Source organism: Leucoraja erinacea, chromosome 2, assembly GCF_028641065.1.
Source record: "Leucoraja erinacea ecotype New England chromosome 2, Leri_hhj_1, whole genome shotgun sequence".
Classification (NCBI taxonomy): Eukaryota; Metazoa; Chordata; class Chondrichthyes; order Rajiformes; family Rajidae; genus Leucoraja; species Leucoraja erinaceus.
In genome coordinates this window covers 58,772,384-58,787,681 of record NC_073378.1, presented here as the reverse complement: position 1 = coordinate 58,787,681, position 15,298 = coordinate 58,772,384, and the positions used below count along the sequence as shown (strand labels likewise).

At 42.6% G+C, this 15,298-nt stretch overlaps 1 protein-coding gene across 6 annotated transcripts in view; it reads left to right on the top strand.

Annotated features, from left to right (window-relative positions):
- Positions 1 to 15,298, top strand: part of LOC129710317 (tensin-3-like) — a 484,648-nt gene that overhangs the window by 426,823 nt on the left and 42,527 nt on the right. For all 6 annotated transcript variants that reach the window (XM_055657243.1, XM_055657253.1, XM_055657263.1 and 3 more), the window contains 2 exons: positions 5,659 to 5,779; positions 6,028 to 6,117. In XM_055657243.1, coding sequence (XP_055513218.1) covers positions 5,659 to 5,779; positions 6,028 to 6,117 — 211 coding nt within the window. The remainder of the gene's footprint in view (positions 1 to 5,658; positions 5,780 to 6,027; positions 6,118 to 15,298) is intronic.

Below are 15,298 nucleotides of genomic sequence, written 5' to 3'. Positions count from 1 at the left end.
GAGCACAGGAAGCTGAGGTGTAATCTTACAGAGGTGTATAGAATCACAGAGTGAATCCAGAGAGTCTTTTTCCCAGGGTAAGGCCAATCAAGAACTGGAGCGCATAGGCTTAAGGTGAGAGGGGGAAAGATTTAATAGGAACCTGAGAGGCAACTTTTTTCATACAGATAGTGGTGGGTATATGGAATGAGCTGCCAGAGGAAGCAGTTGAGGCAGGTACACTAATAACACTTAAAAGACATTTGGATGGGTACATGGAAAGAAAGGTTTGCAAGGATATTGGCCAAATATGGGCAAAATGGGATAAATGGGATGGGGTATCTTGGTCAGGATGGACAAATTCGGCTGAAGGGCCTTTTTTACCTGCTGTATGAATCTATGATTCTAATTTTCCTGGACTGTATTCATAATAAGATGTTTATCGAGTAGTTCTTATTCCACAAACGATGTAGTCTTGGTCTATATTAGGAATTAATAGATTATGTGAAACCAGATATCCAACAATGCCAATCAATGTGAGCCAATGCTTTTTGCAGATATAATTAATCCACTTATATTATGAACATTTTGAGTCCACCAAGATTTGCATTTATTAGTCTCTCTCCCTTTGCAAGGACTGGATTTTTTCACTGATAATCATCTCCATTAAATATTTCTAACATTTGTCTTATTAAATTTAACAGTGCTGAGGTGTCTAAATGATGGTGATCACTGCAGATGTATTAAAATAATTTGTATATTGCTGTTAACGGCACGGTGGCGCAGTGGTAGAGTTGCTGTCTTACAGCGCTTGTGGCACCGGAGGCCTGGGTTCGATCCCGACTACGGGTGCTGTCTGTAAAGAGGTTGAACGTTTTCCTCATGACTGCGTGGGTTCTCTCCGAGATCTTCGGTTTCTTCCCACACTCCAAAGACGTACAGGTTTGTAGGTTAATTGGCTTGGTATAAGTGTAAATTGTCCCTAGTGTGTGTAGGTTAGTGTGAATGTGCAGGGCTCGCTGGTCGGCGCGGATTCGATGGGCCTAAAAAGTAACAATTGCACTATTTCCTGTGTCAAATATATGGAAAATTAAATTTATTTGAATCTTTTGCAATAGAAGCAGTAAACCTTAGGGCTTCTTAGGGTAGGCAGTGAAGAAAGCGAATGGTATGTTAGCATTCATAGCAAAAGGATTTGAGTATAGGAGCAAGGAGGTTCTACTGCAGTTGTACAGGGTCTTGGTGAGACCACACCTGGAGTATTGCGTACAGTTTTGGTCTCCTAATCTGAGGAAAGACATTCTTGCCATAGAGGGAGTACAGAAAAGGTTCACCAGACTGATTCCTGGGATGTCAGGACTTTCATATGAAGAAAGACTGGATAGACTTGGCTTGTACTCGCTAGAATTTAGAAGATTGAGGGGGGATCTTATAGAAACTTACAAAATTCTTAAGGGGTTGGACAGGCTAGATGCAGGAAGATTTTTCCCGATGTTGGGAAAGTCCAGACAAAGGGGTCGCAGTTTAAGGATAAGGGGGAAATCGTTTAGGACTGAGATGAGGAAAACATTTTTCACACTGAGAGTGGTGAATCTCTGGAATTCTCTGCCACAGAAGGTAGTTGAGGCCAGTTCATTGGCTATATTTAAGAGGGTTCGATGTGGCCCTTGTGGCTAAAGGGATCAGGGGGTATGGAGAGAAGGCAGGTACGGGATACTGAGTTGGATGATCAGCCATGATCATATTGAATGGCGGTGCAGGCTCGAAGGGCCGAATGGCCTACTCCTGCACCTATTTTCTATGTTTCTATGTTTCTTGAGCCTGCTGCCTTATTTAATAAAATCATGGATGATCCTTGCCCCTATTCAATACTTTCTGCAGTAACATCTTTCCTTCCCTCCTCTGTGCTCCTTCACTGCTCATCAGGTTTTGTCCTCAATCTCAGCGGTACCTAAGGCAGAGTTGTTGGGTGTCATGCATGTAAAGACACCTGTGCCGTCTATATGTCAGGCTGGAGGATTTAGTGGGATGTAACAGGTTAGCTACAGATCAAAGTCTGAAATCGGAACAGGGTTGTGTGTCCTGGACATCCAACATGTTATTTACAGGTTGCAGTCATGTTTATGACTGAGAGCTAAGGCGCGTACACCTATCCTTTGGCCAAGACACATCCCACTGCAAAGTATAGACACAAAATGCTGGAATAAATCAGCGTAGACAAAAATGCTGAAGAAACTCAGCGGGTGAGGCAGCATCTATGGAGCGAAGGAATAGGCGACGTTTCAGGTCGAGACCTTTCTTCAGATTGATGTGGGGGGGAGCCTGAAAAAGAAAGTAAGAGGCAGAGATAGTAGGCTGTGGGAGAGTTGGGAAGGGGATGGGAAAGAGGGATAAAGTGAGGACTACCTGAGATTGGAGAAGTCAATGTTCATACCGCTGGGGTGTAAACTGTCCAAGCGAAATTTGAGGTGGGACTCACTTTGGCCATGGAGGAGGCCCAGCAAAAAGAGTTCAGGTTGGTTATTCAGGTTGGTTATTGCAAACTGAGCGGAGGGGTTGGGCGTAGTGATCGCCAAGCCTGCCCTTGATCTCACCGATGTAGAGCAGTTGACAACATGCAATAGATGAGGTTGGAGGCGGAGCAGGTGAACCTCAGCCATTCCTGGAAAGACTGCTTGGGTCCTTGGATGGAGCTGAGGAGGGAGGTAAAACGGCAAGTGTAGCATTTCCTGCGGTTGCAAGGGAAAGTACCAGGGGAGAGGGCGGTTTGGGTGGTAAGGGACTAATTGACCAGGGAGTTACGGAGGGAGCGGTCTCTGCGGAAAGCCGAAAGGGGAGGAGATGGGAAGATGTGGCCAGTGATGGGATCCCGTTGGAAGTGGTGAAAATATCGGAAAATTATCTGTTATATGTGACGGCTGGTTGGGTGGAAGGTGAGGACAAGGGGGACTCTGCCCTTGTTACGAGTGGGGGAATGGGGAGTGAGAGCGAAGCTACGAGATATAGAAGGGACCCTGGTGAGGGCCTCATCTATAGTCGAAGAGGGGAACCCCCATTCCCTAAAGAATGAAGACATACCTGATGCCCTGGTTTGGAACACCTCATCGTGGGTGTAGATGCGGCGTAGATGGAGGAATTGGGAGTAGGGAATAGAATCCTTACAGGAAGCAGGGTGGGAAGAAGTGTAATCCAGATAGCCATGGGAGTCGGTGGGTTTGTAGCAGATGTCGGTCAGTAGTTTGTTACCTGCAATGGAAATGGTGAGGTCTAGAAACGGTAGGGAGATGTTGGAAATGGTCCAGGTGAATTTGAGTGCCAGATGGAAGTTAATGGTGAAATGGATGAAGTCAGTGAGTTCTGCATGGGTGCAGGAGGTAGAAGAGGTAGAGTTTGGGGTTAGGGCCACGGTACAATTTGAACAAGGATTGTTCGACGTACCCTATGCGGGGCTGGGGAACGATGAGATTGGAGGCTTGGGAGGGCCGGGAGCCAGAAGGGATGAAGTCAGTGATGGTGCTTGAGATAATGGCCTGGTGCTTGTCTGTGGGATCATGGTCCAGGGATAAGTAGAAGGAGGTGTCTGAGGGTTGGTGCCTGACTTCAGACCGGGAGAGGTCAGCGCTTCAGACTACCACGCACCTCCCTTGTCGGCAGGTTTGATCACCCAGTCGGATTGTTGCAGAGTGAGTTGAGGGCTGTATGTTCGGGGGGGAGAGGTTAGAGTGAGAAAGGGGAATGGAAAAGTTGAGGCGGTTGATGTCCCGCTGGCAGTTTAAAATGGAAAGGTCCAGGTGTCAACTGCTCTACATCGGTGAGACCAAGCGCAGGCGATTGCTTCGCCCAACACCTCCGCTCAGTTCGCAATAACTAATCTGATCTCCCGGTGGCTCAGCACATCAACTCCCTCTCCCATTCCGAATCCGATCTTTGTGTCCTGGGCCTCCTCTATGGCAAGAGTGAGTCCCACCGCAAATTGGAGGAGCAGCACCTCAGATTTCACTTGGGTAGTTTACACCCCAGCAGTATGAACATTGACCTCCAATTTTAGGTAGTCCTTGCTTTCTCCCTCCTTCCCCTCCCCTTCCCTGCTCTCCCACAGCCTACTGTCTCCACCTTCCTTTCTATTCACCCCCCCCTCCCATCACTCTGAAGAAGGGTTTCGGCCTGAAACATCGCCTTTTCCTTCGCTCCATAGATGCTAGATGCTGCCTCACCCGCTGAGTTTTTCCAGCATTTTTGTCTACCTTCCATTTTTCCAGCATCTGCAGTTCTTTTTTAAACACAACGGAGTAAATCAGGGGCTCAGGCAGCATCTCTGGAGAAACGGAATAAGTGATGATTCGGGTCGAGACCCTTCTTCAGACTGAATGGAGTCTTAAGAAGGGTCGAGACTTGAAACGTCTCCTTTCTCTTTTTACCAGAGATGCTGCCTGACCCGCTAAATTACTCCAGCATTTTGTGTCTATCTTTGGTAGAAACCAGCATCTGTAGTTCTCTCCCACTACAAAGTACTGGCATAATTCAGCAAGTCGGGCAGCAACCCTGGACAGCATGGATAGGTCCTATCCATGTTCTTCAGCAATCTTGCCTGACCCACTAAGTTGCTCCAGCACTTTGTATATATTTTTTTGTAAACCAGCACCTGCAGTTCCTTGTTTCCACATCCCTCTACAGTTGCTTGTTGAGCAAAATTAGCCTTTCGTCTAAAGGCGATTAAGTTTCGTCGACAATAGATAGAGGATGTAAACATTTCCTTGTCACTAATCTTTCATCAGCCCAGTTTGTTCTGGGGCTGGTCTTATTAGGGTATAGTAGAATATTCAGAATTATTTTTATAATTGAAGCTGAAAAACGCAAACTGCACTCAGTGCATAGCAGTGTCTTACTGGCCAGGCAGGAAGGGACAGACAGGGATCTGAATTATTTTGTTTTCTAGCTTGGAAAGTGATTTGAGATTGAGATGGACTGCAGGGGAATCATGTGATGTGGAGAATGGGCAGGCACATGGTGTTGAGGTAAAGAATTATCATGACCAAGTGGAATGGTGCAGTAAACTCAAGGGTTTGTACACCCATGTCTGTCTTTATTCCTAATTTTCTGCTGGGTTAACAGTGGCATTGGGAAGACTGGATTTGAGTGTAGATTATCCAATGGAAAATTTGCCAGTTTTCATGCGTCTGTTGGCTGTTCACTAAATTCTTCAATGTGAATATGAAGATGTCACACAAATACAGAATTGGGCTTAGCCCTGTTAGTACTGTGGTACAAGAGCCTTACAACAGTGGTAAAGGCTAGCGTGCAGAACGTCATGTAACCAGTGTTTAAAAAGAGTCTTACGTTGATGAACTTGTATAACAGTACGGAGAGTGGAGGGAAAAGGGAAAACATTGAGTTATAAATCTTTTTATAATGTTATACCGAAAGTAAATGTGCAATATTTGTAAATTTAAGCTGGAGCACAGGCTGTATATTACAATTTTGGCCAAATTACTGTTAATTGACAACGTTGAATATGAGTAATGTGCTTAAATCTTGGTGCTTAATTTCCAAGGCATGGAATTTTTAAGAAGATGCACCTACCTTGCACATACAAAGGCAGCTGATCAATCGTTAATGGAGATGAGCTTGTGATTTTAATCAGTACCAACTTATTCCAAGGAATGTTCTGTTTTATTGCAGCTGAACAAAGAATGTAACGTTGGCCAAGATGAGATGGATGGTGGACTGTTAATCTCGTCCTCCCTGAATGAAGTTCCACCTCCCACGCCAGCATTCCCAGTCTCACCCCCAACTCCATATGGTAATTATTGCTAAGACCACATTGCACTACTAAATACTCCAGATTGCGGGGGGTGGGGGGGGAGGGGGGTTTGATTCAAAATTTGAAGCAGATAGACAATAAGCAAACAATTGAAATGGTGATGTCTTGTAATATTTATTATTGTGGAAGTTCTGCTGCTCGTTATTCTTCATGCATGTAACATTATTTAATGGTAAGAATGTTTATACTTGTGGGAATAAAGCCACATGGGTTATTTTCTGTTGCAGTCAAAGTCTCTCAGAATTATTCGGCGGTCTCTATGTTTGGAGTTGGAGAATCGAGCAGCAGCCCTTCTGATGTCTTCAGAAATGCTCATGGTAAGGAATGTGCTCTAGGCCTGGGCTTGTTAACCTTATTAAGGGGCTCTGGGGAAAACTCCTGATATCACAAAGCAGTGCAGCCAAGAACTGCTTGCTATTGAACAACCTGAAGCATCTATGGAGCTCAGACATGCATCCTGAGTTTAGTGTCCTGTTTTCTCGTACAAATTGGAAAGCTGCCCAAAATGTGATTGAAGCACGGGAAGCTGCACTCGAGAGATGGGGAGGGTCATTTTAACTTTGGGTGATCATGGAAAGGTGATGATAGCAAATTGTCTGCAGATTTGCCTCTTCTGCCCAATTTTATTTCCATTGCCTTGAACTTGGAATAAAATGCACGCTTTATTTTCGTAATCGATCCGGAATCTACAGGTTTATACATTTTCACTACTTCGTAATGTGTGGATTTATGCATCAGTGTTGGAGCTATCTGTTCAGAACCACCTATGCCCCGAGACAAACTCTTCCCAAGCTGAAAATTCCCTGGATGTTTCCTAACTGCAAAAGGCAAGACAGCTTGCATCCTGCATTTGATTGCCTCCTTGGACATTAACACCTGATAGGAGCCACTGTTTGTGGTGCTTTTAAAATGCACTTAGTCAAGTGCATTTAGTTTTAAAGTTCATGAAGTCAACAATAACCTTTTCGCTGGTAATCAACATGAAGTGTGGTATCAGGGAACACTGGTAAACCTGATGTCAGGAATTAGGAATTAAGAAAGGTCACTAGCAGAAAGGTAGGTCATTGTGATGATTGCAGGCTGATTATGTAGGCTTCAGGGGATTGTTGCAAGAGATTCTCAAGGTCGTGTTTTAAACTCGGAAATCTTCAATTCCTCTATTAAAATCTTAGCATCGGGAATGATTGCGGAGAGTTTAATTACATTTGCAGCTCCTCTGATAATAAATCAATCTGCACCTGTAGGAAGCTCCAACAATACTCAAAGACCTTGGCACTATCCCGGCCAAAGTAACTCTCCAAATGGGTATCGCATTAAATCAGAATTAAAGTTCTCTCGCTCCATCACTGAAGTGTAGCTGCCATTAATCTGCGAGAATACCAAGAAAAGAGGAACAGGAGTAGGCCACTGGGCCCCTTAATCTGCTGTTCAATATGATCATGGCTGATCTATTCTAGCCTCAACTCCTCTTCTGTGCCCAGTTCCCCATAACCCTCGCTTCCTTGATCTTTCAAATATTGATCTATCTCTACCTTAAATATATTTAATGATCTGGCCCCACCGTCCTTTGGGACAGAGAATTCCAAGGACTTATGAGATTCACTTTCTGTGAGAAGACATTTCTATGCCTCTCGGTTTCAAATGACCAATCCCTCCTATTGTACCATGTCCCTTCATTTGAGACTCACACACTCAAAAACATCTCATCAACACACAGTCATGCCCACATATAGTCTCAATTAGGTCACCCCTTATTCCTTGCAATTCCAAAGAATGTGGACCCAAACCGATATCTCTCTTCATAAGACAGCCTTCTCATCTGAGTATCTACTTTGGATTGCTTCCAATGCAATTTATATCCTTTTTTTAAGTAAGCGGACCAAAACTGCACAATTTTCCAGGTGTGGCCTCGCCAATAATCTATACAATTGCAACAAAACTACCCTCTTTTAAACTTTGATCCCTTTGCAATAAAGACCAAAACACAATTTGCTAACTTTACTTATTCCACCTGCCTGCCAACTTCTTGTGATCCAAATTGTGAAGTTGTTCTCCATTTAGACATAATCTCCCTTTTGATTCCTCTTATTGAAGTGCATGACCTCATACCTTCCCACATTAACCGTTTGCCAAGATTTATTCCAGTCATTCATCAACTATATACTGTGTACAGCCCTTCCATCTATTCTTGTGCCATCAGCAAACTCGCATATATTGGTCTCTCCTCTGGGTCATTACTGCAAACTAGTTAATTGATGGCAAAAACTGATTCTTGGGGTACATCTTTCCAAAGTAAACAGAGAATTTTCCAACTCTGTTTTCTATCCAAAGCTAATTTTCAATCCATGCTAATACACCTCCTCCAGTATCATGAACTCTTAATTTATGCACCGTTTCCTATGTGGCACCTTGTCAAAATACATCCCATAGCTGTTCAAAAAGGAACTGCAGATGCTGGAAGATCAAAGGTACAGAAAAATGCTGGAGAAACTCAGCGGGTGCAGCAGCATCTATGGAGCGAAGGAAATAGGCGACGTTTCGGGCCGAAACCCTTCTTCAAACTGATAGCTATAAGTTCCTCCCATTCGACTCTGTCTATGGACTCTCTTTCCATTACATACTCAAAGAACGCAAGCAAATTTGTTAAACCTTTTATAAAGCAACGTTGACCAGTTTCATTATATTCAGCTCTCCAAAATGATCAGTTGTTTTCTCTTTGATTGTAGATGTCGACATCTTACCAGCAATAGATACGAAGCCAACTGGTCTATACTTCCCCACATTTTACCCTCCCTTCTTGCTCAAGGGAACACGTTTGCTGTTTTCCCATCGTCAGCAACCCGCCCAGAAGTTAATGAGTTTTAAGAAGTTTTAATCTATCACTCCACTATCTCTGCAGCCATCTGCTTTACAACTCTTGAGTACAGGCCATTGGGAACCATCAACTTGTCTCCCTTTCGTCCTGTGAATTTCTCTAATGCTTCAGATTCAGATTCAGATTCAGATTCAATTTTAATTGTCATTGTCAGTGTACACTACAGAGACAACAAAATGCATTCGTTTTCCATCACAACTGTAGTTTTTACCATTCCTTCCATGTTAAAACTGAGATTGGTCCATTTTGGATATTTGCAGTCTTTCAAGATAAAGATTGATATCAATAATTGATTTTACAGTTCTTTGTTTCCTGTTATTAATTCATCAGCCTCGCTCTCTAAAGGATCCATACTTACTGAAGCCACCATCCCGTTATATACTATAAATGTTAGGAGTATAATTAGGCCATTCGGCCCATCAAGTCTACTTCGCCATTCAATCATGGCTGATCTATCTCTCCCTCCTAACACCATTCTCCTGCCTTATCCCCATAACCTCTCACACCCAGTGAAATATCCATATAAATCTTTACTGTTTGATTTGATGTGACATACAATTTTTTAATCTTCTCTTCAAGATGTTTGATCTTTTCTGCTGGTTCTGCAAACAATCCTTTTGGTCTGCCATGTCCTTGCCTCATTTTTCAATTTAGTGTTATCATTATCCTTTTTTGTTAATCGTGGATGATTCCTTTTTCTTATGGGATTCTTCTTTCTAATTGTAATAGATTTACATTGAGCTTTATGTGGACCAACTGCCTGTATGTCTGCAACATGCTCATCTACTGACCTATCTCTTGGCTTAGAGTCCAGTCTAGACAACTCCACTTGCATTCCTTTACAGTTATGTTTATTTACATTGGAGACGCTAATCTCGGAATCCTTCCACAAACCACATCTCAAATTCTTCCATTCTGTTGTCGCTACTTCCAAGGGGACTCTAAATCATAAGATTCTTATTAATCTCTCGTGATACGATCCACACCTCCCAAGTCTACAACTTCTATTACTTTGAAGGAAAAGGGCAGCAGCCACTTCAATGCAAAGAACTCAGCTACACATCCCCCACATTAGTTGTGATATGTATCACTGCTTCATCTTTTTCATGAGAATAATCCTAGAACTCCCTGATCTAATATGAGAGACAGATGAGGGCAGAGGTTTCAGGGTAAGGGGTAAAACATTTAGATCTGAAGAATAATTTTTCCATGCAAAGGGTGATTGGAATCTGATGCACTGTGCCTGAGTGGATGATGGGACGGCTCGTAAGGACCATCGGGCTGTGTATTTGAATACCCTAGACTTTAAAAAGCCTATAGTCAAGTAGTTTAGTTTAGAGATACAGCATGGAAACAGGCCCTTCGGCCCACTGAGCCCATGCTGGCCAATGATCACTTGTAGTGGTAACTAAGATTAGTGTAGATAATTACTTGATAGATTGGACATCGTGAGCCAAAGGACATGTTTCTGTGCTGTGTGACTCTGACAACTCACCATTACACCAGTTCAAGAGGATAGCTTGGTACCACTTCCGAAGAACAGATGGAAATGGGGAATAAATACTGACATTGTAGTAGGGATGGCCACATCATATGAATGAATAAAATCCAGGAGACAAACCATTGCCACGGCTGCTTAATATTCATGTCTAGGTAAGATGAGAATGGAATTTTACATTGGAGCTCATTCCAGGGCATTGTATTTGACAACACAAGACGTTTTCATACTTGGTTAACTATGTGGAGAAGCTATAGAGTTGTTCTTGCAGTGTGATCCAGCTACTGGTACCATACTTATTCAATGAAATCAAAAGAAGCACCCTTGCTTTTGGACGCAGATTGTTGTTACCACATACACGGCAACTAAGTTATAAGGTTCCAAACTATCATTGAAATCAAGGTTTTAAGAGGGCTGAGACTAGCTGAAACTTTATAATTTGTTGGGCTTATTCAGTTATTTTAAGCATTGTTATAGCAGCTGTAGATTAATTTGTTGTCCGATGCTCAGATTGTGCCTACAACGTGAAACACAAGGAAGAAATTTACTTATGGTTTTCTTCTATAATATTTAGAATTTTAACAGGAAGGGAACAAAGCAATTAGCTCATCAGTTTAGAAGCAAAGGTAAAATAATGCAATAGATTTTAAGACTTACCTGCTAAGAAACATCATGCTAATAATAATTATCATTCATTATTTCTGAATCTCTGTTTTTTACCATTCGCTACATAGATTATCCAAATTTAGGGTCACTTGAAGATTTCTGAACTTTTTTTTTAAATTTTATGATTAAAATATTTTTATAAATGATGTGGAACATAGTTAGTTTCAGTAGCAGAATACTCTTGTTGTATTTTTTGTTTCCATAGATAAATATCTGTACTGACTAAATATGAGTTATGCTTGGGGGAGTGTGGAGAGGAATGCGAGATGGGATAGGTTGTCCAAAAAATCTTGGTGTTGACCACCCTCTGCTCATTTACAATAGCAATGAATATCGCTTCAATTGGAATTTGAACAATAGTCACATGAAGCTCATTAATTTGCTTTTCTGTAGGATATGTTGGTAGATTTTGTAAATTACTTTTATTGTTTCAATACTTCAGAACAACACGCTATCTAATTTGCCGACAGTTTCTGACACGATAGGCACTTGCATTCTGCAAGTTGGGCTGAGATCCATAACGCCTATTTTACCTGAGGCACATTTTTCAGGACAGAGATTAGAAGTGCAGTCATCATTTGCTCCAAGCAAATGAAAGGCACTTTGCATTGACATTATCTCATGGGCAGGAATGCTGTGTGCTGAATTTCATCAAATTGGGTTGTGCAATGTGTTGTTTCCAAATCACTTGATAGGAGTTCTAAGATATTTGAATAATAAAAAGTATATGGAAGGTTTTGGAAATAAAACACAAATGTTAAAGGAAGTTTTCAGTTAATTTACAACTGTAAACAACTGTTTTCCCTCTGCGATCTCTTGTTGCACTCTCAAAATGTTTTTGTGTTAGTCATTTATCCTAAAAGCTTGCATATGTCACACCACTTCTGCCCCTGATTAGAGTTTCATTGGAGAAACTTTACTTCAGCAATGTGGTGGGGGAGAAGAAATTGAAAAGTAGAAGAGACCATATAAGAAGTGCATCGGATCCATTTGCCTGCACCTACAGTTAACATTGAAACTCGCCTATTTGTGGTTGACTAACCACATGTTCACACGTCTTGCCAACAGAACCTGGTATAATAAATCTTATGGCGCCACTAATGAATGTTTGGTTAAATCATTAATGTTGTGTGTCTACTCGTTGACAGTGCACACGAGGATGGTTTGTATGCTGATTGACTGCACTCCCCAGATACTTCCAGCTGTAAATGTAGCTGATGTTGGCATGACCTTGGATGGAGCACCTCCTTGCAGGGTCCAGCAGAGGTGTAGATGTAGACTAGCCACCTGCTGCAAAAAGACCTGCAGTTATCACTAAGCTGGACAGTAATGGTCATCTGAGATGTTAAGATTGTCAGGCCACCTTGTGGACATGCAGCAATGCTGACCTCTGGTGATCAAGTGAAATAGTCTAAAAAAGGGTCTCGACCCGAAACGTCACCTGAGATGCTGCCTGTCCCGCTGAATTACTCCAGCATTTCATGTCTATCTTTGAAATGGTTTCTCACTATCTCATGTCACCACTCCAGTTTAACAGCTCTCAACGTTGAAGGGTATGTTGGATAAGGTAATAGAAAAATGTTGTTAAGCTGAGAAGATTTACGGGGATGTTGCCAGAACATCGAGGGCCTGATTTGCAGAGCGTAGTCGAGCAGGCTAGGGCTTTATTCCGTGGAGTGCTGGGAAGATGAGGGGTGATTTTATAGATGTGTATAGGATCATGAGGGGATTAGATAGGGGATTAAATGCAGTATTTTACCCAGAGTAGAATCAAGAATCAGAGGAAATGGGTACAAGATGAGAGGATAAAGATTTAATAGGAACCTGAGGGGTGATCTTATACAGGGGTATCGGATCCTGAAGGGATTAAACATAGAAACATAGAAACATAGAAATTAGGTGCAGGAGTAGGACATTCGGCCCTTCGAGCCTGCACCACCATTCAATATGATCATGGCTGATCATCTAACTCAATATCCCGTACCTGCCTTCTCTCCATACCCTCTGATCCCCTTAGCCACAAGGGCCACATCTAACTCCCTCTTAAATATAGCCAATGAACTGGCCTCGACTACCCTCTGTGGCAGAGAGTTCCAGAGATTCACCACTGTGAAAAAAGTTCTTCTCATCTCGGTTTTAAAGGATTTCCCCCTTATCCTTAAGCTGTGACCCCTTGTCCTGGACTTCCCCAACATCAGGAGCAATCTTCCTGCATCTAGCCTGTCCGACCCCTTAAGAATTTTGTAAGTTTCTATAAGATCCCCTCTCAATCTCCTAAATTCTAGAGAGTATAAACCAAGTCTATCCAGTCTTTCTTCATAAGATAGTCCTGACATCCCAGGAATCAGTTTGGTGAACCTTCTCTGCACTCCCTCTATGGCAATAATGTCCTTCCTCAGATTTGAAGACCAAAACTGCACGCAATACTCCAGGTGTGGTCTCACCAAGACCCTGTACAACTGCAGTAGAACCTCCCTGCTCCTATACTCAAATCCTTTTGCTATGAAAGCCAACATAACATTCGCTTTCTTCACTGCCTGCTGCACCTGCATGCCTACTTTCAATGACTGGTGTACCATGACATTTTGCCACCAAAATGGAAAACCTCACATTTATCCACATTATACTGCATCTGCCAAACATTTGCCCACTCTGCCAGCCTATCCAAGTCACCTTGCAGTCTCCTAGCATCCTCCTCACAGCTAACACTGCCCCCCCAGCTTAGTGTCATCCGCAAACTTGGAGATATTGCCTTCAATTCCCTCATCCAGATCATTAATATATATTGTAAATAGCTGGGGTCCCAGCACTGAGCCTTGCGGTACCCCACTAGTCACTGCCTGCCATTGTGAAAAGGACCCGTTTACTCCTACTCTTTGCTTCCTGTTTGCCAGCCAGTTCTCTATCCACATCAATACTGAACCCCCAAAGCCGTGTACTTTAAGTTTGTATACTAATCTCTTATGTGGGACCTTGTCGAAAGCCTTCTGGAAGTCCAGATACACCACATCCACTGGTTCTCCCCTATCCACGCTACTAGTTACATCCTCGAAAAATTCTATAAGATTCGTCAGACATGATTTACCTTTCGTGTATGTTACCATGTCAACTTACCATGTTGACTTTGTCCAATGATTTCACCACTTTCCGAATGTGCTGCTATCCCATCTTTAATAACTGACTCTAGCAGTTTCCCCACTACCGATGTTAGACTAACTGGTCTGTAATTCCCCATTTTCTCTCTCCCTCCCTTCTTAAAAAGTGGGGTTACGTTTGCTACCCGCCAATCCTCAGGAACTACTCCAGAATCTAAAGAGTTTTGAAAGATTATTACTAATGCATCCACTATTTCTGGAGCTTCTTCCTTAAGTACTCTGGGATGCAGCCTATCTGGCCCTGGGGATTTATCGGCCTTTAATCCATTCAATTTACCCAACACCACTTCCCGGCTAACCTGGATTTCACTCAATTCCTCCAACTCCTTTGACCCGCGGTCCCCTGCTATTTCCGGCAAATTATTTATGTCTTCCTTAGTGAAGACGGAACCAAAGTAGTTATTCAATTGGTCCGCCATATCCTTGTTCCCCATGATCAACTCACCTGTTTCTGACTGCAAGGGACCTACATTTGTTTTAACTAATCTCTTTCTTTTCACATATCTATAAAAACATTTGCAGTCAGTTTTTATGGTCCCTGCCAGTTTTCTTTCATAATCTATTTTCCCTTTCCTAATTAAGCCCTTTGTCCTCCTCTGTTGGTCTCTGTATTTCTCCCAGTCCTCCGGTATGCTGCTTTTTCTGGCTAATTTGTACGCATCATCCTTCGCTTTGATACTATCCCTGATTTCCCTTGTTATCCACAGATGTACTACCTTCCCTGATTTATTCTTTTGCCAAACTTTATTCTTTTGCCAAACTTGCCAAAATGCAGTCTTTTACCCAGAGTTGGGGAATCAAGAATCAGAGGACATTGTTATTTGAGGACATGGGTATAAGATGAGAGGAGAAAGATTTAATAGGAACCTGAGGGGCAACCATTTCACACAAAGAGCAGTGGTTGTATGGAACAAGCAGCCAGAGGCGGTAGTTGAGGCAGGTATCATGGCAACATTTAAAAGACATTTGGACAGTTACATGGTTAGGAACGGTTTAGAAGGATATGAGCCAAACACAGGCAGGTGGAACTAGTGTAGATGGGGCATGTTGTTCGGCGTGGGCAATTGGGCTGAAGGGTCTGTTTCCATGCTGTATGACTCCTATGTTATTTGCCTGCAAACTCATACCTTAACGTTGAAGTTTCTTCCTATCGATTTCTTATTCTCTTTGCCTTCAGCTTTGATTGCATCGTGTGCATGTCATGTCTTCCAAGCTCTTTTTGAAGGATTTTAATTTATCTCCTCAAATGACGGCCATGTTGAATTTATTTGCTCACAGCTGATAAAGGCTCCTAATGTCTCTGC